This window comes from Cygnus olor, chromosome 3, assembly GCF_009769625.2.
Source record: "Cygnus olor isolate bCygOlo1 chromosome 3, bCygOlo1.pri.v2, whole genome shotgun sequence".
Classification (NCBI taxonomy): Eukaryota; Metazoa; Chordata; class Aves; order Anseriformes; family Anatidae; genus Cygnus; species Cygnus olor.
Window position 1 is genome coordinate 99,626,231 of NC_049171.1, and position 23,502 is coordinate 99,649,732.

Genomic DNA, 23,502 nt, shown 5'->3' on the forward strand with positions numbered 1-23,502 from the left:
TCTTTATAGGCAGGGGCATGTGTATTTCAGGATGGAATGAAGCTGGTTTGTTTTTTTGTTTGGCTTCCCTTAAAGTTGTTGACCAGGATTTGTTTTCAATACAGACATCTCCTGAGGTAATTTATTTCCTGCAGGACTTCTGTCATATGTATGTAGCAGTAATTAATGTAATCCTTTACAATGATGCTGTGGTCCTTTCTATCTAGCCAGACTAGGGTAGTTTTAAGTTAGTTCTAGAGGGGTTGTATATGCTTCATAGCTTCAAAACAGTTAAGCTGTTTAAAAGGTATTTTTGCATTCATTGAACTCAACCAGCCAATAGTAACCTTTTCATCTGGCTGTTTTATGATTGTACGTGTTATTTTGCTTACTGAATATTTTAAGATTCTCTTTTGTGTTTCATGTCCACTCTCACTTTATGAAAGATTGTATCTTTCAATCAGTTCAAGGTATGTACCAACCAAGTTAAGTTGTATACAGAATAGACACATGATTACAACTATGAGGTATTAAATACACTGGTATATTTGAGAGCATTAGGTAACTTGTAACTGTCCCTTCTACAACATTTCTGGTTAGCACACTTGAAACTAGAAAGTGTGTGCTGGAGTTAATGTTGTGTGGGAAAGGAATTCCCAGCTTCCCTCTGATGATCTGAAATTCCTCTGGCAAGGGTCTATGCCACCTCAATCTTGGAGAGTTAGAGGCATCTTAACTGGGGGTCCTAGGTTACTTTCTCATACATGGGGACAAAAGAAATGCCTGAACTTGAATTTTTTCGTGTCCAAATTGAGAGCAAAAGTTCCAGGTGCCTTTCTAAGAGCACGTGAACTTGACACTACGATGTTCCCCTCCAATGGAGCACGGGTTAAAAGAGAGGAGAGCAGGGGACAAGACCACCTGAAATGACCTTTAAAAACTGAAAGACTGTTTCAGTCAGCCTTACCCCATAGGTGTGAGGGCTAGAGAAGCAGGATTGAAGTGTCCAGCCTACTTGAATGCAGAAGAGAACAGGAAGAAGGAAGTTAGGTATCATCAGCTAAAATCGGCGACCTTAGCCAATACAGATGAAGTCTCTTTAAGAAGAATGAGGACTCTGGAGTATCTTGACTCAGTGGGGCACTTCTGTATTGTGTTTTCTCCAGACTTTATGATGCAAGTCCTTCACCCTCAAATTAAGGAGTCTTAGGGCCCCCCTTTCCCTAAAAATGTGACGCATGCTGAGGCATGCCTTGAGTGGCTGCCAGTTTCAATAGACTACACACAGTTGTTCTTTTCTCTGTTCTCTGTGCACAGAAGAGCGGCGTCTGCTGAGTTCTCAGGCTTGTGGTGCTAGGGAGGGTGTCTGAATTTGACTGCTTACTTAAAGCCTGAATAGCAAAGTTCTTCCAGCATGATTTGTTTTCTTTAACCTCTGCTGACACTACGAATAGCAAAGTAGCCTGCACGTTGCACTGCACCCCTTCTATGTCCTCCTTGCCCACAAGATTAAGTCCTAATAACCACACTCTGGGTCCACTCAGTCTTTAAGCTATCACAGAACTTGAAGATACAAATGCTATGTTTTCCATACAGATGAAAATTTCCAAATGCAGTTTTTGATAGTGTTTGTGTTCTACAACTTTATTTCTACTTTCATCAAACAACATACCTAACAAGTCTGACTTTTCTAACTACAAATATAGAGTCCTTGGATTTGATCTTTTCCTCTCATTGGTAATGCCAATATGACTTCAGTGAAGTAATTCCAGGCTTGTCCTGATTGCTCTTAAAACTAGCTGGCTTAAAGCTAACTGTATTTCCAGCAAGCAGGAACATCTTAACACCAGAATATATGAACAAGGCAGCTCTTGCTGAAGGGTTCACAGTCTCCCTATGTGCAAACATGGAAAAGGAACAGGGGAAGCTCTTCGCTTAGTGAGAACAGCTTATCCTTATAACATTTACAGATAAATTAGCAAGAATATCACTTACCTCACCCTATCATCGTCAGCCAGTCCATAATGCTATCATTACACTGGATTAAAGCTGCATATGGAAGAATAACACATGCTTCTACTCCTTTCATCTAGAGCTTACCTTTCTTCTCCTTCCACAAATGTATGACTACTAAGGGCGCACAAGACAGATTCAGCCTGCTTTAATTAGGGCCTTCATCATATTTTGGCTTCTCATAACTTGAGTCACTCCATGTATTGAATGCGATTGAGGTTTGCTACCTAGCAAGTACAGACTAATTTTCACTCAGTTATACATAATTCTCTCCAGGATTCCTGGATATGCATGCTTTAAGATTCACATCAACATTGGCATCTGAATTTGCAAAACACTTTAAAATGTAGAATGACTTAAAGCCTGCCTTCATGTGTCTTTCCTTGAAATCGTCACCAAAATACAAGTACAGAGCTTAGTAATACTCATCTGTGTCTCTATATCCTTATTTTCATCTGACATCTGATGTATGTTTGGGGATTTCCTCTGCATAAGCCCCTTTCTAATTCGGCTGTAACTGATCTCTCTGCTCATTTGCTGTCGCTTGACTGGAAGGAGAGCAGACATGGCATACACCAGCTCCTACGCAAGACATAAACATACTTCTGCATGGAGCCATTTCCCATGCTTATGAAAACTAAAATGCCTACTAATGGGGGCAGACACAAAGAAAACAGGAGATGAAACTCCACAGCAGGGACCAGGGACTCCGGCTGGCGCAGAGGGTGCCTTCATGCCCTGGCTATACCACTGCCCCGCCGCCCAGGACAGCTCTGGCCCACTGATCAAGCATTTCACCATTTCTCTGAGAGCAAATTAGGTGCTGGCGTATTGGCTGTAAAATAGAGCAGGAAAAAAAAAAAAAGCACCATGACAGTGCATTGTCCTTGCACCAATGTGAACTTGGGTCTGTGCCTGCCAGAAGCTGCTGGCGCGGTGTTTCTGTAATCCATCGCAAGGCCGGTCAGACCCACTGCGAGGTCGGGGTGTTTGTGAGGAAGGGAATGCACAACAGGATGAGAAAAGAGGCGAACCATCAGGTGGTGCCTTTGTTATTTGGAGGTTCGGGTTGGAAGTGAGGAGACATTTCTTCTCAGAAAGAGCAGCCAGGCATTGGGACGGGTTGCCCAGGGAGGTGGTGGAGTCGCCGTCCCTGGGGGTGTTTCAGGAAGGGTTGGACGTGGTGCTTGGGGACATGGTTTAGTGGGTGACATTGGTGGTAGGGGGATGGTTGGACCACGTGATCTGGGAGGTCTTTTCCAACCCTAACGACTCTGGGAGGGCTCCCTCACGGCCCGCCGGGCACCTGCTCAGCTGTCGGCGACCGATCCCTGGGCAGCCCCCAGGACGTGACGCGTGTCCCCGCCCCGCCGAGCTGGCGCCGCCACCGCCCCGCCCCGGTGCCGCGGAGGATGGCGGCGCTCAGCCTCACCGTGGCGGCGGGCAGCGCCCCGCTTGGTAAGCGCGGCCGGGGCCCCGGCACCCGGGAACCCCCCGTCCTCCCTCCGACCCCCTCCCTCCGTCCCCCCGGACCCCGCTTGCCCCTTCCCCATCCCCATCCCCCGGGGGCGCTCGGGACCCCGTTCCCCGCCTGCTCCCCTCCTGCCGCGTGGCCGCCGCCTTGCATCATGCGGCCCTCGGCAGCGGGGCGGGCTGGGGAGGCAGCGGCCGTCCTCCCCTCCGCGGCCCCGGGCGGCTCCAGGTCCGCGGGCAGCCCCCTGGAGAGCCGGGGGAGGGTCGGGGCGGCCTCAGCCCCGCTGCTCTCTGCAGGGCCTGCCGCGGCCCCGCAGCGTAACTCGTGCTAGGCTGCTGCCCCGCTCTGCCCCCAGACCGGGCTCCCTTGGCAGAGTGGCGCTGCAAATGTCGCTTTCTCAGGTCTGTCCTTCTTTTTTTGCCTTTAAAACGTAAGAACCGTCTTCGCTGCCTTCCCTGCTGTCGGGAAACTGATACCTTTTATGCTTGTTCTGTGCCATTTCTCCGTCTTGCTACATTCAAAGTACATTTTCTGCCCGTTCTTCTTTTTAGTTTATCGGTTGCTTCTTTGCTGTTATTCCCCAATTCATTTCAGATTTGAATGCAAGTTGCACGAGTGCAGACTTAAGGTATGGTAGCACGTACGCTTTGGGTAACATTGCTCCAGATTCCTGCTTCTGCAGGCTTGATAGAGATGTGACACAACACGAGCTACGTTAACGTTAGTTTAGGGGAATTGGGGGATTTTTTTTTTTTTTGATGGCTGGTAAGTGTCACCAGAGATCTACTTGCAAAGATTATATAATTATGTCAGAAATATTGCATTTTACCGATGAAACACTTTGGCAAGCGTTTGTGTTAGGAAGACGAGCACACTCATCCTACTTGGTATTATTCGTCATGGCTGTGCGCTGGGAAAAGTGTAGTAGCTATTAGTGTCGCTAGTATTAATTACATAGCCGGGTGTGCATAGTGCTTGTTTTCAAAGCACTGCCCTGCATGTTATTAAAATACTTAACGTGTCTTGCAAGCACGTTGCATAAGTGTCGTCATCCTGACTTTCACGTATGGATTACTGTTAACATAAGCTTAATGCCAGAAGGGTTTGCAGCTGAGGTGAGAGCTAGGGGATTCCTAGCTCCGGGGACTTGTGTTTGGGGTGGTGTATTAATAGCTTGCCACATCGTCTGCCTTGGGTGGTCTGTCTGTTCTTGTCAGGGAAGACGAAGTGCGTGGTGCGCTATGCAGACTGTAACAGGTTAGGTGCCTTTCCAGACCTAGAGCATAGCCCTTTGGCTAATTTCCTTTTAGTAATACGTGCCTATGGAAAGCTTACTGTCAGGACGTGCTTCTGAGGAGAGCAAAAGAACACAAGCTCCTCTACTTATGCATAGCAGGCTGGGTCTGGACCAGAGCCAGTCCAGAAATAAGACAGCCAAGTTATCTTGGTGCTTTGTTTGAGCTATTGTGTTATGCTATAGAGCATCAAGATCAGAGCAGGTTTGCATCAAACCACTTTGAATATGGACAGAGCTGTCTTCAAGTTGATGATATGGCCTAAAAACGTCAATAATTCTTTTATTTCTAGAGGCCATCCTTTACTGTCACTGAAGAACTACTCTGAAAACCCTATATAAGCTTCCTGTATTTGTCATGAACAGATTTTTTTGGTTTTGGATGGCTAATCATTTCATAGACATTAAATCACGTTAAAAATAGTCTCATCCATGTTCAGAAAGTACTGGTATATTCGATAATTGATCTCTTTTGATGCATTTGTCAGGGCTTTGGTGGTATATGTTTCTGTACTGTTAAAGTAAAATAATTTGATTATGCTCTCTTCATATTCTGGAGGACAGGACTCATTTTTACAGTACCCGTAGGAAGCAAAATGTATTGCTGCTGACAATTGCTGAGCTCACTGCAGATTATTGTATGCTGGGTATTATCAATTTGAAGCCGTAGGGATTGCCAAGGATAAGAAGTCTCCTGCATGTGAGATTGAACACTGATTTTTTTTTTTTTTTTTTTTTTCCCCTGAGCAATCTTACTTGAAGGAGCCAGTTCTGGTGCTTTGTCCTATTTGATAAAGAATGTTACTGTTTTGTTGCTGCTGTAAAAGATATTTTTCCTGAAAGAAAGGTGAGCATGTTTTTCTCTTCCTTTTTAAAGGAGCTCTGCTGACGGTGGAACATGTGAAGAATGATATCAAAATTTCAGTGGAAGAAGGCAAAGAAACCATCCTTCGTGTGTCTGAGTAAGTGACTTTGCATCTCTCCTTCTAGCTTTGGGTCAGCAATTTTTAAAATCACGTGGTTTTAACGCTGGTGGTAACCTTTTCAGGTAGGAGAAAGAGAAGAATAGTTTTATTGATGACTGCATTACTATTTCCTTTTTGTAGCACAGACAAAACATTTATAATATATCCTAAATTTCCTCTTTATGGAAAGAATGTATGTATTCTTATTTGCACACGCTCATGTCTCTTTCAGTCATTTAAGTAGTACCTATCACTTTGTTGTTTAAATACTTGCCTTTTTGATGTACCATGAGTTATGAAAAAAAAGGCCATTTTATACTTCAAAAGACTGGTATAAATAATTCCTTTGATGTGTACATATGTTATAGAATGAATTTTAAAAGTTTATATGGCGTTGTTTTGGTCTCGCTCCTGCATGTAAGCAAATGGTGTTATCTCAGAAAAGTGCTAACTAACTGTGCCATGCTATCCATTGTATCCATCTGCATCCTGTGGAAATACTTTTATAATTTTTTGTAGAAAGCTATTGTCTGTCCTTTTAAAAATTAGCTCTCATTGCAATAAATATTTTCAAGTTTGGGATGTGAGGGTGTTTTTTATGATCTGTACAGAATTATATGCACATCAGAAATGCAGGCTAACTTTGTTAGTTTTGGGAAGCTGCATTGTAATCTCGGATTCTATATCATGTAAGGTGTCTGGATATAACAAGAGAAGGTATCCCAGTATCCTAAAAACCATTGACATAACCATGGAAATCTCTGATATTTGGTATCTACAGTAAGGGACAAATTTTGTCCCATGGACATTAAATTCTTAAAATATAACAATACTGTGGTGACTTCAGTATTATTTATTTTAACCGTAGTTTTTGAGTACCTGGTAGTTGTTTAGAAGAATGGGGGAAGATAATCTGTTATTCACAGACCTGCTCACAAACTCATGTTTTGTGAGCTGTTTCAGTAGAAGATACTGTTAAAATGTTAGACTTGAGCTCAAATGAGAGTTCTTTCCTTATTATAATTTCTGTTCTTACACATTGTCTCTTGACCAGTCTAGCAATGGTATTGAATTTGCAGTGTTGAATGACAGCTAGAGCAATGTGGCAGGGAGTTAACTGGTACAGCATCACTAATTTTTAGTGCACGTTATGTGGGTTATAGAATATAATAAGAATATAATTGGATACTTTTTAGTTGCATGAGTGTTTTCCTCTTGAGTAGTCTTAGATTTTGGATTCAAACTCCTTTCTCAGTTTAGATAGTATATATATGTATGTATATATGAGAAGATACACATGCTCATATACACTTCTTTAATACATCGGGGTGATCTTATAAATTATTATAAGGGGTGATATTATAAATTTATATAATGAGCTATGAAATAATCTGTTCTTCTATTCTATTAAATAATTTTATACTAATTTGCCTTCCTCCCACTGCATTGCAAAACCACTCATTTTAGCTCCTATGGAAATGGTGAGAAATGTAAAGCAAAAGCACTCCTTCAGCTCTTTGGTCCCAGGCAAAAAAAGTCTAAATTCACCATTCCATCAGATGGAATTTTTTGTGCATTAGTATCGTCTCATCCCTGGCATTGAATTATGTTTAAGAAGTTATTCCAAACCTCAGAATTGCATTAATTTTCTCTTGCTCGGTTGTACCATCATTTTGAAAAAAATTGATTCTCTATTTAAAGTCAGTTAAAAGTGTATCTGTAACTTCAGAAGCATCAGCTGAACGCATACCTCAACTAATGCTTCTGGTAAATGGATTTCATGGCATCAGTTCTGCTGAAGCTATCTTATTTTGGCATGACTTTAAATTCACTTGGGATATTTCAGACTTTGATTTTTTTTAGGGGCGAAACCATTAGTTGAAAAGGCTTGACCTGAACAAGACAATATTTTAATTGCTTTTTTTTTTTGCCTAGGTAATAATTTAAAGTACATTTAAAATCTGGTGATTAACTTCTCAGCTAACTAGCTGAAACCTAGCTGTCAGCTAGCTGGCTGTAAAGTTTATCACTAACTTGAGGTGCTTAGTAGTATTTTAAAGGTTGTTTTTGAAGCCTTAGTTTCAAAACTGCATGTGACAATAGCTGTCAAACAAACCGTTCTGCCAAGCATTGATGGCTTTATGGAGTGTTTTTGGTATACTTGCATCTATCAGGTAACAAACTGCAGTCCAGCTTTTCTGTTTTGTGTCATGAGCATATGCATGCTTCAGAGTAATGTTACTATTAGGCTGGTATTTCTGACCTCTGCACAGAACCATTCTGTAATGCATTTTAGAAATTAACTGAAATAATGATTTAATAAACTATGTGAGACTGTGGAGGTCAGTGTTATCTGGAGAACTGATGGTTGTGGTGCTTTTTTCTTCCAAAGCTCTTCAGTAAGTGTTAATGAAAATACTCACTTTTATGTTAGATTATTTTGAAGTTAGGTTTCTGACAGTATGCAGATTTTTATAATGCTATATGTAGGGTGGAGAAAGGAGATTAAAAATAGGAAGAAGTATGCTCTTCAGAGAGCCTTTGGCCTCCAGATCTCGAGAATTTTCAATAGCAGAATGTGGAAAGCAAGTGCAAATTAGTTGAGATGGCTGGGTAAAAAACAGAATTATGGACAGCCAAGTCTGTTCAACAGGGGATGGTCTCTACATTGTATGAATTGAGCAAAGTAAATGAACAATTTTATTTTTTTCCCTCCTCTGACTCAAGCCCTTAGAACCGGGGTGGAGACCGCTCTATTCCACTGCAGATTCTCTAGGAATTTTCTTCAAAGTCATCCATCATGTCTGAAAAGGAAAGAAAGGAGAATGGGGAGAAAAAAAAAGTCAATGTAGCTCCTTATATTCTGGAAAATATATAGCTCAAGTTACACATTCTGTCAGATGTGAAGAGCTTTATTTTCTTCACTTCTCTCTATTTAAACAAAATTGCTTTGTTATTAAGAGATTGTTGTTCCATCTGGTAATGGAAAAGTGAGGATCGATAAGTTCTTTTGCTAGATATTTTTTCTGGGTGAAACAACAGTTTCCAGGTCACCAGAAATTTTGTTGTTCTTTGCCTTACACTTGTTTTGATTACATGTGTACAGTTGAGATTGAATTTAATATTATACCTTTATTTTGCCTCCTTTTTTAGAAATGTATCGTTTACTGATGTGAATTCAATAGCTCGTTACCTGGCTAGAGTTGCTAGTTCTGCTGGCCTGTATGGTTCGAACCTTTTGGAACACACTGAGGTGAGAAAGAATCATGCCTTTCCCCCCAATTTTTGCCTGTGATCAGTCTTTTTTTTTTTTTTTTTGAGGATCTTGCATCTATTGTTCTACATTTTATTATTAGGATGAGTTTCTAATTATGTGGGATGCTGAGGGTTTTTTGGGGGTTATGGTTTTTTTTTTTTTTTCAGTCTTGCGGCTGCTTATAAAGAAGAGTTATAAACCTGAGCTTTGAAAGGGTTGCCCTTTCCTACCCCCGCAACAGCTACTCTTAACCTGACAATTCACTAACACAGGATACTTGAAGTTTTAAGATGATGTCTGCAGTTTTTTTCAGCTCTGTTGCCATTGCTTGCTACCATGTAATACTTAAGTGTAACACCAAGGAACACTGTATATGTATATGCTACCTACAGCAGCTACGAATTAGAAAATAATTAAGTGTTTAACAAAGTATGTTATAACTTAACAAAGTATTCCACTGTGTAAAGTACTTGTGATTTTGTACTAAGTTGGTTTTTGCCATATATGACAGATAAAACTCTGACCCTGATTTCATTCAGTGCTTGAGATCCAAGTTGGATGCCTTCTGGCTTAGGAATCTTACCACAGTGGTGGGATGTTCCCTTGTATAAAGTCCTGTATTCCATAATGCTTCCCCAATGGTGCCATGAAGGCATTGAACTTTTTTTTCTCCCAAAGAGGGACTTTCTGGTCATCCTTGCTTATAGGAATTGCAAAAAGTTGTTATAAATTGTGGATATGAAATGAAATGAGATGGAATTCTTCCTGAGTCTAGCTGAATTTTAAGTTGATGACTGAAACTAGTAGATGAATTGAAATTATTTCCTCTGAAAGCTGGGGAGGGAACAGAAGGATTTGATTCAACTCTCTTTTCTACAGCTACTTGAAGCTAGTACAAATCAATCTTCATCCTGTATAGCTGGTCTCAAGGGAAGTGTTGTCTTTAGTATATTGCTTGTAAGGCATTAAAAAAGTTATAGGGTGTCTTGTGGCTACTTAAATTTTCTGCCGAAAACCTATTTTTAAATTAAACCCCACAACCTCTGCAAACACACTTTTAAGATTGGTAATTCTGATAAAATACTTTTCACTTCTGCCTCTTTCAAAAATAATGCTGTACTTGGAGAAGTACATCGACAGCTGCATTTGTGGTCAAAATATTTTGGAACATAACTGCAAACAACTGAACTGAATTCTGTGGCAACGTAATTACATCTGTGCCTGCCACGTAGGCTCAGATATTGGAAAGATTCCTTACACCGTTTATAGAACACTTGAATATGAAACAGGGACAGAGGATTGTAAGAGAGATGTCTCTCACAGAATCAAAGGATTCAATTTGTGGACAGAGCAACGTATCAGCCAAGGACCTGATTCTTAATTTTTTTGAATTTATGCAGCAAGATATATTTCCTTTTATAGGGGAAAAAAAAAAAGACTTTTGTGGGAGAGAGGGAAGGGAAATGAGATGGGGTAGGGATTTGGTTTCTTCAAGCCTAAAAGGAGCTGACGCAGAGAAGATAGGGACTGAGGGAAAAATGGCATACTTACCCAGCAGCCATACCAGAATGATCAACTAGTGCGCAAACGTGGTACCTAAATAGTTGGAGGATTGCCATTATTGTATACTGTATGTGATAAAATAAATGCCTAAGAACTACTATTTCTTTTTCCAATGGGAATAGCTTCAATTAAGTCAGTATAGTTTCAGCAGTTTGAATACATCCTGAAAGAAGAAATTGAATTTAATCATTTAGTACAGCTCTGGGTGAATGTTTCAGTATATTTTATTTTAAATGTTCTTTATGCATCTACTGTGATTTAATGTCCAATATATGTAAGACTACTATTCCAGTTAATATTTTCTGTTCGGTTATTAAATGTACATTCAGATTTTTGACAAACTTCTTTCTCGTTCCTTTACTAATTTTGAGTATCTTACGTCCCTTAAAACTAGGTTGACCACTGGCTGGAGTTCAGTGCTACAAAGTTATCTACTGCTAGCCAGTTTCTTTCAGCAGTCCAAGAGCTCAACCACTGTCTATCTCTGAGAACCTACTTGGTTGGAAACTCACTGAGTCTTGCAGACTTGTGTGTCTGGGCTGTCCTAAAAGGTATTGGTATATGTTCTCATTTTCATTGGTTTCCTGTCATAGTATAGCAGGAGTTCCCAAATGTATGTATGTATGTTCATTTGTTTGTTTGTTTATTTATTTTGTGGTTACTATTAGCAACTCTTAGCTTTATGCTAGACTCTATACTATTGTGCATACTGCTTTGGTCTATGCATCACTAGAGATGGGAATAGTATGGATAAGGAAGCCTTGGAAGTTTTTTGAATTTGTATATGTGGAAATTTATATGATGTATTTATGAATGGCAATACTATTTTTAACACAAAAACTTATTTTGTGTTAACTATAATAATGCCATTATTACCAGCTTCTTATATAGGACACTTTTCCATGGCCCAAAATTTTGGGTTTAATATTTGAATTTTGGACTATGAAGTAAAATTGTATAGACAGACTTTGCAGTTATGTTACCTTAGCAGACTGCATTTCTTTGGTGTTTAATTTGAGTTACGAAAAGGTGTATATGTTACACTTTGAAATACTCATCAGAAGATAAAATAAGCTTTGATGAACTGTTTTTATGGATTTCTTTTTTTTATATTCTCTCAGACGTACGCCTAAAATTGATAGGTGTCAATCCATCATTCAGTATGACAAAATTGCTCTTGAAAGTGAAATGCATGTTCAAGGGTAAAGGCTAGCATCTTTCAGTAGTTTTTCAAAGTTACAGTTCTTGAAAGAAAACTGAAATGGGTACATTTCTTCTAGTGAGTCCTTTTAGTGAAGTTGCTCCCTGAATATTAGTGCGGAAATTGAGCCTTCAGTAATAAACGGTAGTAATGATACATGCTTCACTTTTCCAAAAGCTTAGAAAACATCAAATGTAGACACATTAGAAGGGTATCCTGTATTTCCGTTTTTGAAAAATAAAAGTTAGTAATTTTGGAGTGAGTGATACAAAGAAAAGTGCATGTTGCGCAGTCTGCCTCACCTTCTGTTCTGCTGAATCCAAAATGGATGCAGTATGGTTTAGGTTTGGAGGGAGTTTGCCTATTTAATATGGTTTAAAATGACTTATGTCCTCATGGCTAAATGTCTTTTCAGAAGAAGGGATAAGTAGATTTAAAAAAAATCATAATCTTTTACTGGTCTTAAAAACCACTGTTGGTAATCATTCCATTTTTATAATTTAATAGCTTGAAAATTTTGTTTCCTAACAGACAATAACATCTGGCAAGAACAATTACAGAAAAATGAAGCTCCCATCCATGTAAAGCGATGGTATGGCTTTCTTGAGGTACAACAAACTTTTCAGTCTGTAGGAGCCAAGTGGGTTTCTGGTACACCAAAGATCAAAATGGTAAGCTTTACTCAGATCTTCCCAGGCGAGTAGCTTTATTTGCATGAATATACTGTAAGGAACTTTTTTTTTTTTTTTAACTTAGAGAATTAAAAGGAATTAGTTACAATGTAAATTATTTTGTAAACTCCTGTTTAAAACAAACAAACAAAAAACTGACAATTTTGTATTTAGAAGGGCTTGAGTGGTGTAGTTCAAAGCTTGAATGGAATAATGTAAAAATGTCACTGCTGAGTCAGCACTGCTCTCTAGCTATATTGTTTTCTTTATCTAACAATGATTTCAAGGATCCTGATAGACCTGCAAAGTCTTTAATTGATAGAACTTGTTAATCACAATCAGGTTAAAAACACTGAGATAAACTTAGCTAGCAACTGTTTTCTTCTATCTAGTAAATTAAACAACTTGGAGAACTCTTCAGTCCTGGATCAAATCTGAAGACAGAATAACTTGGAACTCCAGAATTAATCTGGTTTTGATGTACTAAGAGTAATGTGAAACTTTTGAAGAGATTAATTTGGCATCCAGTATGACAGTTTTTTGTTGTCTGTTTTGAAAGGAGATGTTGGAGCACAGGCACATACCTGAGGTTTTATATCTGTTTGTTCATCTCATGTGATCTGTAATTATGTTTCCATTATTTTTTAAGGCAACAGAAAAGAAAGCTGATGTTGGGAAGTTTGTTGAACTTCCTGGTGCAGAGATGGGAAAGGTCATTGTAAGGTTTCCTCCTGAAGCAAGTGGGTAAGAGGCATAAATACTTGGAGAAGGGAAAGGTGTGTAGGATAGCATCCCTTTAGGAAGCTTTTAGACTAAATGTATAACAGAGGCCTTTGGCCTGGGCATCCAAATTATATGTAGTCCAGGATACAAACAAGCCCGTAAAGACCAAACAATGGAGATATGATGAGCCTCACAGCCAGCCTCTTTGATCTGTTGATCTCATCTATTATATCATCTTAATTGCCAATACGGTTAATGCAGGGGTAGTCAGAAATGATGTAGGAGTGTAGAAATGTTTTATTCAGCAGAGATACTATTTACCAAATGTGTCACGTACATAGAACTTTACTCTTATCAATAGATACATGGGAAAGAGAATTAAAAAATGCACAACCAATTTCATAAACAAAATTTTTGTCAAGCTTTTCATTTTCTGCTTCTTTTTAGAAGTGACTGATAAGCTGTGAAATTCCTATTACACTTCTTCAGTAAACTGTCTGTGCAGTATCACGTGACTTCTGTGCTTGTGGATCTTACTCTTTTAGTCCAGTATAAACTGTCACTCTATCATGAGTTATATATGTGTTTAACATAGACGGTTCTCACATTACTTTAGTAGCATTTAATGTTTTAATTCTGGTGTTTTAGTTAAAGCTGTTCTTTAGGGGCTTGTATATTTTAAATTTTTGGGAATGATTTTTGGTTTTTTATTTTTACTTGTATTTATATTTGATTTAAATTAACAGTAGCTTACACATAAGAATGGTGGTTTCATTATATTTTAGAAAATTCCAGTCTTCTGAATGCAATAGGTTCAGATTATCTTGTAGCTACTAAGTATCATCAGTACAGTCAGTTTAAGTTAGTCTATAAAACGAGATAATTCAAGTTCAATTTTTATATCCATGGTGACCCTGAAATTTACTGATTTAGATATTTTAAACAGTTAACTAGTAAATTTATGGTAGAAAAAGCATAATCTATTTTCATAAATGTACCATGTTTTAAAAAATATTCTTTTTGTTTAACTTATGTATTGCTTTCCATTCATTCGTCTTCCCTTACAAAAACAAAAAGTCTAACCAAAATAGTGCTGGTGTGTTTATTTATTTTTCTTTATTTTTAGATATCTGCATATTGGTCATGCCAAAGCTGCCCTGCTAAATCAGCACTACCAAGTTAACTTCAAAGGAAAACTTATTATGAGGTTTGATGACACAAATCCAGAAAAAGAGAAGGAAGACTTTGAAAAGGTATGATAAGAGAACAGGGAAATCCATTCACTGTATTAAGCAAATTCAAAGGTAAATGACGTACAGATCTGTTGTTGCACAATTTTTTTTTGCACTATATTTTTAGGGCAAAGGTATTACATTTAAGTCTCATCCTTGCAAGAAATGTACATCGTCTTTACCTTTAAAACCTTTTATTTATTATTATACCTTTTATTGGTAGCTTATTTCTTCCCTTTCTCCAATATGTATTTTACAGTATGTAGATATGCAACTCTTGTAATACTCATGTCTTTGTTAGAAATATCACTTAAACAAATTACTTCTTACAGATTGAATTTTCATCTCCTTTTCTTGTCCTACCTCTTTCTTGAAGTTATCTGTCTGATCTCATATAATCATAGGCTGTGAATCAGTAAGTGCCTGCCTCTTGGTCCTTTCATAAATGTCATACTAATTCTATGCATTAGCCTTCCTGCACTATGGAGTGTTAAAAAACCTCATCTGGCATGAAGAGGATAGAGGCTTAAGAAAATTAACTTTCTAGAATATTACAGTATACTATTTCACACTTTGCAGGTTATTCTTGAAGATGTTGCGATGCTGCATATCAAACCAGATCAATTTACATATACCTCAGATCACTTTGAAACAATAATGAAATATGCTGAGCAGCTTATTCAAGAAGGGAAAGCATATGTAGATGATACTCCTGCAGAACAAATGAAAGCAGAGCGTGAGCAAAGAATGGAATCTAAACACAGAAATAACTGTAAGCAGTTTTAAGCTTCCTTTTCGCTTTTGTATCTTTTTAATTTGGCATCAAAACTTGATTTTTATTAAAAGTTGAATGAGGTAACTAATTGCATAACTGTGAGGTTCTTGTAGAAACTTGGAAATCATAGAAAGGGTTGGGTTGGAAGGGACCTTGAAGATCATCTAGTTCCAACCCTCTGCCATGGGCAGGGGTGCCACCCACTAGATCAGGTTGCCCAAATCCTCATCTGACCTGTTGCAGTGTCTCACCACTCTCAAAGTAAAGAATTTCCTCCTCCTATCCAATCCTATCCAATCAAAACCTACCTTTTTTTTTGTTTAAAACCATTGCCCCTTGTCCTGTCACTATGCTCCCTGATAAAGAGTCTCTCCCCATCTTTCTTGTAGGCCCCCTTTAGCTATTGAAAAACCACTTACAAGGTCTCCCTGGAGCCTTTTCTTCTCTAAGCTGAACAACGCCAGCTCTCTCAGCCTGCCTTCATAGGACTGGTGCTCTAGCCCCCTGATCATTTTTGTGGCCCTCCTCTGGATCTGCTCTAGCAGGTCCATGTCCTTCTTCTGCTGGGTGCCCTGAAGCTGAACACAGTACTCCGGGTCAGGTCTCACAAGAGCAGAGTAGAGGGGGAAAATCACTTCCTGCGACCTACTGGTCACACTTCTTTTGATGCAGGCCAGGATATGGTTGGCTTTCTGGGCTGCAAGTGCACATTGCTGACCCACGTTGAGCTTTTCATCCAACAGTACCCCAAAATGTTTAGTGCTGCAGGGCTGGAGTAACTATACCTTTAGACAGGTGCAGTAAATCTGAGTATGTGTGAATTCATCACCATTCATTACCACTTTAAAAAAATTCAAAATGTAAAATGTGTGTAAGGGACGTGGTGGCTTTGCCTTTTGTTTCTGCAGTAATAAAGTGTGTTTCTGTATCAACTTCATAATAACTTAGAAAATGATTTATTGGTTTTAGGTGTTAATAAGAATCTACAAATGTGGGAAGAAATGAAAAAGGGAACAGAATATGGACAAACTTGTTGTCTACGAGCAAAAATAGATATGAATAGTAACAATGGATGTATGAGGGATCCAACTCTTTATCGTTGTAAAAACCAGCCTCACCCACGTACTGGTAGTACCTACAAGTATGCTCAATTTCTTCTTGTGTGGCATGTGATTTTTGCTTTTTTCAGGGTATTTACCACTCCTTAGTAAACTTCTTTTAACAATTGGAACCTGCTAGTGTTTTTCAGTCAGAATATGTAATGACTCTTGACTTTCTGAAACTTTTGTTTGAAAACAGTAGTAGCGTAGCATTTTTTTAGTCTTGAATATAAATGCTATGATCAATTAATTTTCTGATGGCTTTCTTTGTTTTAAAAATGTTATTGCTCTGTTTTTTTTTTGTGGGTTATCTATTTTGTACATTCTCTTTTAAAGAAGGCTTGATCTGAAGATATTTAGGATCAAACACTAAATATTTCTAATATCTAAGTATAAACGATGCTTATTTTAAACACTTAAATATGAGGAAAGTGTTTTGTTCTTCTGCCTTGCCAATTGAAGGTCTTTATTTTCAAGGGTTTATCCCACGTACGACTTTGCCTGCCCCATTGTTGACTCTATTGAAGGTGTCACACATGCACTTAGAACAACTGAATACCATGACAGAGATGAACAATTCTACTGGATCATCGAGGCACTGGGCATAAGGAAGCCGTATATATGGGAGTACAGCAGGCTAAACCTCAACAACACTGTGTTATCCAAGAGAAAGCTTACATGGTTTGTCAACGAAGGGCTCGTGGATGGATGGTATGTTACTCGTTTGTAGTTCAGCGCTGTTGTTGAAGATACTTGTGACTGATGCATGCATTTTCTGTTTTGGACAGCGCTTAAGTATCAAAGCAGCATGAGTAAATATTTAAACAGAATTTGAGAACAGATTAATTACAATGGCTTCTGAATGCACAATGTGACTGTTTACTATGCTATGGTAACTGTGTATATGCATGTTCATATCCTAAAATAAATATAAGGTAGCTTATTTTGGGGCTCTTGCTACTTACACATTTTCCACACCGAGTCATCAGATACATTCCTGAGCTATGCCAGAAATTTTCCTCCCTTCTGTTCCCCACTTCTTTATCTTACATTCTTTTTTGATTGTTAACTGGATTTCTGCAGAAGTTAGAGGATTCTTGGTGGCCTGGTAGCTTGTGTATTTTCCTAGAAAGGATGAGCAGTGGGTTTACACTTCTGCAGTTAGGTCAAAGTGTAGAGAGACTCCTCCTTGGTTCTTTCCCACAGTGACCTAGCTGTGGGAACACACCATCTCAAGTCCTTTCCGTATAGTAAAGAATTCTGAAGAAATTCATGGATAATTCCAAGTCAGACAACCTATTGTAGTGTCTTTCATGGCCTGGTTTTAGGTACTTCTCTGCTGAGCCTTTGGGGTATCATTTTATGCAAGTACCTAATCTGCCTCTGAGTGTTTTGGCTAGAGGTATCATATAAGCCTATTTTGGATTGTTTTTCTTTTCCGACTGCTGGAAGCCTAGATTCCAAGCTTACGCATGCAACTACTCTACTAGAGCCATTTTTTTTTTCCTGCTGATGTAGCTATTGTATGATCACCTCTCCCTGAGTAAGCCTCTGTGTTAGGGCCTTGGCAAGGTTTCATCCGTATTCCCGCCACACGTATTTTGCATTTCAGATTGTTTCAGATTAGGCCTTTTCATTTCATGCATAACAAGAAAATCATAGAATTCTATCACTTCTGTCATTGAGAGATAACGTTGCCATTGTCACTCTTCTTTCTGGTTTCTCCTGAGCAAGTAGATATCAAGCCCTGTTGTTTCAGGTTCCATTGAGAAGGATGTTCCATTGAGAAGGTTCCGTTGAAAAGGATGTAATATGATAGGGACATAACATGTACCTTGTCAGTTCTTGAGAGACTTAAGATTGAACAGACATATGAAAAGAGCTACTTCATTAAGAGATGGTTTACCTCCGTGGGGTGAAGCAGAAGAGAATCTCCACCAGATGTTTTCTATGGATAAGAGCTTAGTCTTTTCAGTTAGGTCTTCTCATCTAACTCTTCATTCACACAAGCACAGTGCATCGAAGCTGTGCCTTTCACATGCAGCAGTAAAGTTTTTGAGTAATCTAACTAATATGTAGAATTTAACATGTGATATTGATAAATTTTTTTCTACTAGGGATGACCCAAGATTTCCCACTGTGCGTGGTGTCCTGAGAAGAGGCATGACAGTTGAAGGTCTAAAACAGTTTATTGCTGCTCAGGTGGGTATTTCCTTCTTTTCTGATCATTTGAGTTTCACTTGGTAAGGATAAGTTTTCATGAAGTTTCAGTTAAAATACTTGTGTGACTGTTAGATTTCTTCTTCTGAAGGCTTGCTGCTTTCAGGTGTACTGCTTTAGAACATATGAGCAGATCCTTGCAAAATGCTGTAACAGGTATCATGTTTAAAAAATTACTTGTTTTGCAAGCTCGAGGTGCCTATCTACACTGTTTTGATGAATGCAAATAGTAGAGGGTTCTTAGTCCTTAAATGACTTTGTTTTAAATGGATCTAATAGCTAGACTGTATATTCATGGTTTTTTTTTGTTTTCCAGGGCTCCTCTCGATCTGTTGTGAATATGGAGTGGGATAAAATTTGGTCCTTTAACAAAAAGGTATGTGTTTACATGAATTTGAAACTACTTGTGATATCCTCTGTCTGGAATATGTAGAAAATCTAGCATTCATTGGAGTGCTTATCAACACAAGTAGCAGTTGCAATATGTTGCGTCATTTGGCACACTTTCAGGAAAATGGAATGTCCCCCCCGCCTCCCCTTTCTAACCTGAATTAGCACTAATCCTGTCAATTCTCCTAAACCAATACTTACTTGCCTTAATTAGTAGTATGGGAAAAGATAATGATATATGTAAAGCTGATATGAAAACTGCATTTCATTTTTCTGCTTTCAAGCTGCGAGCTATCTGTAAGAAGGTATTACTCAATGCTTTTTACCTTAGCATATAGCTTACAGTGCTGTAAGCATACATAGCATAAGCTATCATTTTTGCAGCTTCATAGCACAGTCACATTTGCGTATATAACAGGAGCTCTACAAACCCACTGAAAATGCATTATTCCTAGCTTTAAAATGCTGCCTGTTTCTGGTTTGGCTTATCCGTTAACATAAATGTATGTATTACTCAATTTGATTCATGTCAGCCACTTTTCCTTTCAGTGGCAAAAGTCTAAGATGCTGGGTATACTGCCTGTGTAGATAAAGCCAGCACTGCTAATGTTTCTAACTGAATGTCAAATAAGGAATACTGCATCTTGACATGGTTAGTTGCTTTTTGGCAGCGGATGCTTGGACACTATAATAAGGCGAATTATTAGAATGCTGATTGCATATTTTGTGTGATTGTGGAAACACCTGTTATTTTGCATTGGGATTCCTGCTCGTTTTTGCTTAAATAGTACCCAGATCTGTTCATTTAAGTAGTTTTTGCTTGTCTGGCATGTGTCTTGTATTCATTCATGTATTTTGCATTTGGTCTGCTGCGTACACAGAGGTTTATGAGTTGGTTCTTTCTGTTGCTGCATACACATGACTAAGAATTGAATTTGGGGGGGGATGGACTGTCAGGGCTTATTTTTTGAATTGCCTTTTAAACTGACTTTCTTAGATCTCCAACTCCTTAGACAGCACCGCGTTTATTAGTCAATTTTGTTCACATCTGTCTGTGCAGATAACTTGCAAACTGCATTATGAACAAAAGCAATTGTTTGCACACAGGTAGTTCTAAGCTCAAAGACTTGATTAGTGTGAGAACTCCTACACGTTAATCAGTAGTATATTTACAAAATTTTTAACATTTGCAGTCTGAGGCAGGATTGTGGGTTATGAGTAAAATAAAGAGCCTAGTAAAAACATGGTAAAATTCAGTTGTTTAGTTAAGAAAATTATGATATTAAATCACGTAACACATATGCTTTGAAATGCATACGAACGTCCTTTTTTAAAATGTCTCTAACATCTAGGAGTCTGGCTTCAGTAATTATCAACTTATGAACATGTGACTTAAAATATATCTATCATCTTACTTGCTTATGTCAAATATTTAGCACCTAATTATTCTTTCCTACATTTTCTGCATACTTTTTTACTTGAGCAGGAATAAACTGGGGGGTAGTCACTTTATATTAATAAAAGCAGATGTTTTCCTTTGTGTTAGCTTCCCATTAAACTGGTAGATCTCTTTTTTGGTCCTAGAGACCTATTTCACTTGAATTATATTTTTAAGTTCCTCGGAACAGTTAGTCAAACCAGTATTTCAGGTATGAAAAACACTGTGGAAAACTGCTTTGGCTGAGTTTGAGAATAAACAATAAAAATGCAGGGAGAAGTTTTGGTGGTATCTTTTCCTTGCCAGACTCAAGTTGTAGATATCCTGATGAAGCCAATATTATGATGTTGCCTTATTATAGTATCTAATGCTGCTGTGTTAAAATTTTAGACTTAATTGGTGCTTCCTCTATAGCCAGGTCTGTCCCTGATTCCTGGAGTACTCGCCTGGAAAATTAGTGTGGGATCAGGTCTTGTGCTGCTGGACAAAAGAGAGAACTGCACCAATAAATGATTGCTTTAAATTCAGCTACCTAGAAAGTGTTCCAGATTTAATACCATTTTTGAATAGTAAAACTATCAAAGTACTTCTTACTATCTTCCCGATGTGGTATCAGTTCATAAATTTGGTTACTTCTGATGGCAGTATCCAATGCACAGTTTTTACTCAAAGTACTTCAGTAAAGAAGGGAAACTCTCTTTATTACCACTGTTTTCTCACTTTTTATCTTTTATACATTTGGATCAAAGTAACATTAAGGCAAACATTAAAAAAATGCAGTAACATAAAGAATACCAATTAATATTCCTTTTTATTGTTGTTTCATACAACATCTTATTTCTCTGTCAATGTCATATATTCATGATCCCCCTCATTTGTTTTCTGTAGGTTATAGACCCAGTAGCTCCTCGGTACACTGCTTTACTGAAAGATGCAGTGGTCCCAGTAAATGTTCCTGAAGCTCAAGAGGAGGTGAAAGAAGTGGCTAAACATCCAAAGGTTCTCGCTTTGCTCTTAATATTCTTGTATTGCAGATCAGTAAGGTTGGAAGTACATTGGCTTAGAGCAGTCAGCAAGGAGAGTCCCTTATTTTAACTTGTTTGGACCGCGGGAGATAAAACCAAGGTGTGCTTTTTTTCATAAAATTGTCAGAAAGTCGGCAATTACTGAACATGTTTGTTCATTTAAGAGAATGATGTAGGAAACTGCAGTGTATATATTTACAAAAGCATATAGATAAAGTCATGACAAAAGGGAGTTTTCAGAAGAGGTGAGATATTACAAACATGGAGTGAGGCTAAGACTATTTTTATTATTGTTTAATACAAACTTTGACAGAGAAGTTTAAATATAAAGTTTAATTCAAGCTTTATGGTTACTGTACAGTAGGTACTGCTTATCCATAAGAGTGAGGAGTGCAGTATGGGGAGGATGAAGGGGAAGATTTCTTTTAAATATTATATAAAATTAGACTTACATAGAAAAGTGAAATATTACACTGTTAATTCTACCATTATATGGATTTTTTGGATGTGGCTTTTAAATTCAGATAGCAAATAGTTACCAGCAAGAGTTCAGTTCTTACTGATTTGAAACTCTTAGTAACTAAATCAATTCACAGAGTAATATCTGTTAAGAAGGGGCCTGTGTTGCTGGTGCATTTTTTTTTCTTTCCACTACAGTTAGGAAAGATGCTTTACTTCAAGCATGACATCTCAAGTTATACTTCAGCTTTTCTGAAAGCATCCCTTAGATATCAAACTTAACTGAGAAGCAAGTAAATGTTTTTCAAGTTTTTATCTTTTTTTTTTTTTTTTGCTTCTTCACTTTGTTGCTCTGAATACACCTGTAGCAATTTCTTGTAACTTAAAGGTCAGCCTCTAGTTTGCCCTTTTGCCTGTGGTGGATTCACAGGGAAACAGGTTTTGAGTAGATGCAAATGAGAATTGCGACTCTTAGAGTCAAAAAGAAGTTTGGTCAGATACAAGCCTGCATGCTAAAATATTGCTATTAAAAATGATGCCTCCAGTATGTAATGAAATAACGAGAAGAAACAAATTTCTACTGACCAGAAGAAACAAACTTCAAACTCTTGATCAGCTGAAGAATTCTGAGCTCCCATCTGTCTGCATTTAAAGACAAATAAAATAAAATCAAAAACAAACAAGCAAAACTCCATCGTTTAGATGCTATAAAGCTGAATATTTTTATTGTTCTAAGCAATACCATAATATTACTATATTTAAAAATCTATCCAGCTGAGAGAAGCTGCATATTTAATTCCATATTAATTGTAAAAAAGTGAAGCTGAGAGTTAAGAAACTTGTTTTGAAGTGAATTTGCATAACAAGATGAAAATTTGATTAAAAGTTAGTTAGTCTTTACATGTAAGATCTTGAAGAAGTGTGGACTTGAAGGAAATAGGGTCAGCTAACACAACTAACTGCTGTCAGTTGTGTTGGACTTATTGTTGGGGATATAATTTTTGAATGTACTGTCAGAGGAACGTATGCAGTACTTTTGAACTAGAAACCTGAGAGATAGTTGTAGAGGAATACTGTTGCTTTCTGTTACTGTTATTTTAAGTCTTTTATCTTCGTCTATATTCTGTCATAAAGAAAGCAGTGTTTTAGCACTGCATTAAATTTAGCCAGTTTGTGTAATAGCCTCTCCTTTGAAATAAACATCATTTTTCACAGAATGCCGATGTTGGGTTGAAACCTGTGTGGTATGGCTCCAGAGTGCTGATCGAGGGTGCAGATGCAGAGACCCTGACAGAGGGAGAGGTGGTTACATTCATAAATTGGGGCAATATTATCATCACTAAATTAAACAGGTAAAAATACTGGGAGATGAAATTAACTTCTGTTTTTCAACTTTTTGTTGATGTTTGTAGTAGGTATCTTTTAACAGTTTCAGTGCTTGTCCACATATATATAGAGATATCTACTTTGAAATATATCACAAAGCTGGATGTTTGGCATAGAGCACATTTTACTATAGATCCAGGTCTGAAATCACCAGTTGGTGACATCCTACTGCATGTCTCCCTTATGGAGTGTTGTCTATGTGTTGGTGGTGTTCCACTGTGAAACAGCTTTGTCAGATAAAAAAACAAACAAACAAAAAAAAACACACACAACTTGGAATTTTGACAATTTTTATTCTGTAAGAAATACACGCTTTTGCATTCTAAACGATTAAACCA

The 23,502-nt window shown here is 38.0% G+C and overlaps 1 protein-coding gene across 6 annotated transcripts in view; it reads left to right on the forward strand.

Annotated features, from left to right (window-relative positions):
- The first annotated feature begins 3,237 nt into the window (after positions 1-3,237).
- Positions 3,238-23,502, forward strand: part of EPRS1 (glutamyl-prolyl-tRNA synthetase 1) — a 39,369-nt gene continuing 19,104 nt past the window's right edge. For 3 of the 6 annotated variants that reach the window (XM_040551144.1, XM_040551147.1, XM_040551149.1), the window contains exons 1-15: positions 3,238-3,450; positions 5,638-5,722; positions 8,879-8,978; positions 10,939-11,095; positions 12,277-12,416; positions 13,066-13,160; positions 14,266-14,392; positions 14,951-15,143; positions 16,116-16,287; positions 16,724-16,957; positions 18,364-18,448; positions 18,783-18,842; positions 19,141-19,161; positions 21,183-21,293; positions 22,994-23,130. In XM_040551144.1, coding sequence (XP_040407078.1) covers positions 3,405-3,450; positions 5,638-5,722; positions 8,879-8,978; positions 10,939-11,095; positions 12,277-12,416; positions 13,066-13,160; positions 14,266-14,392; positions 14,951-15,143; positions 16,116-16,287; positions 16,724-16,957; positions 18,364-18,448; positions 18,783-18,842; positions 19,141-19,161; positions 21,183-21,293; positions 22,994-23,130 — 1,763 coding nt within the window. In that variant the 5' untranslated portion in view covers positions 3,238-3,404. The remainder of the gene's footprint in view (positions 3,451-5,637; positions 5,723-8,878; positions 8,979-10,938; positions 11,096-12,276; positions 12,417-13,065; positions 13,161-14,265; positions 14,393-14,950; positions 15,144-16,115; positions 16,288-16,723; positions 16,958-18,363; positions 18,449-18,782; positions 18,843-19,140; positions 19,162-21,182; positions 21,294-22,993; positions 23,131-23,502) is intronic. The other 3 variants (XM_040551146.1, XM_040551148.1, XM_040551150.1) reach the window with 1 other exon arrangement.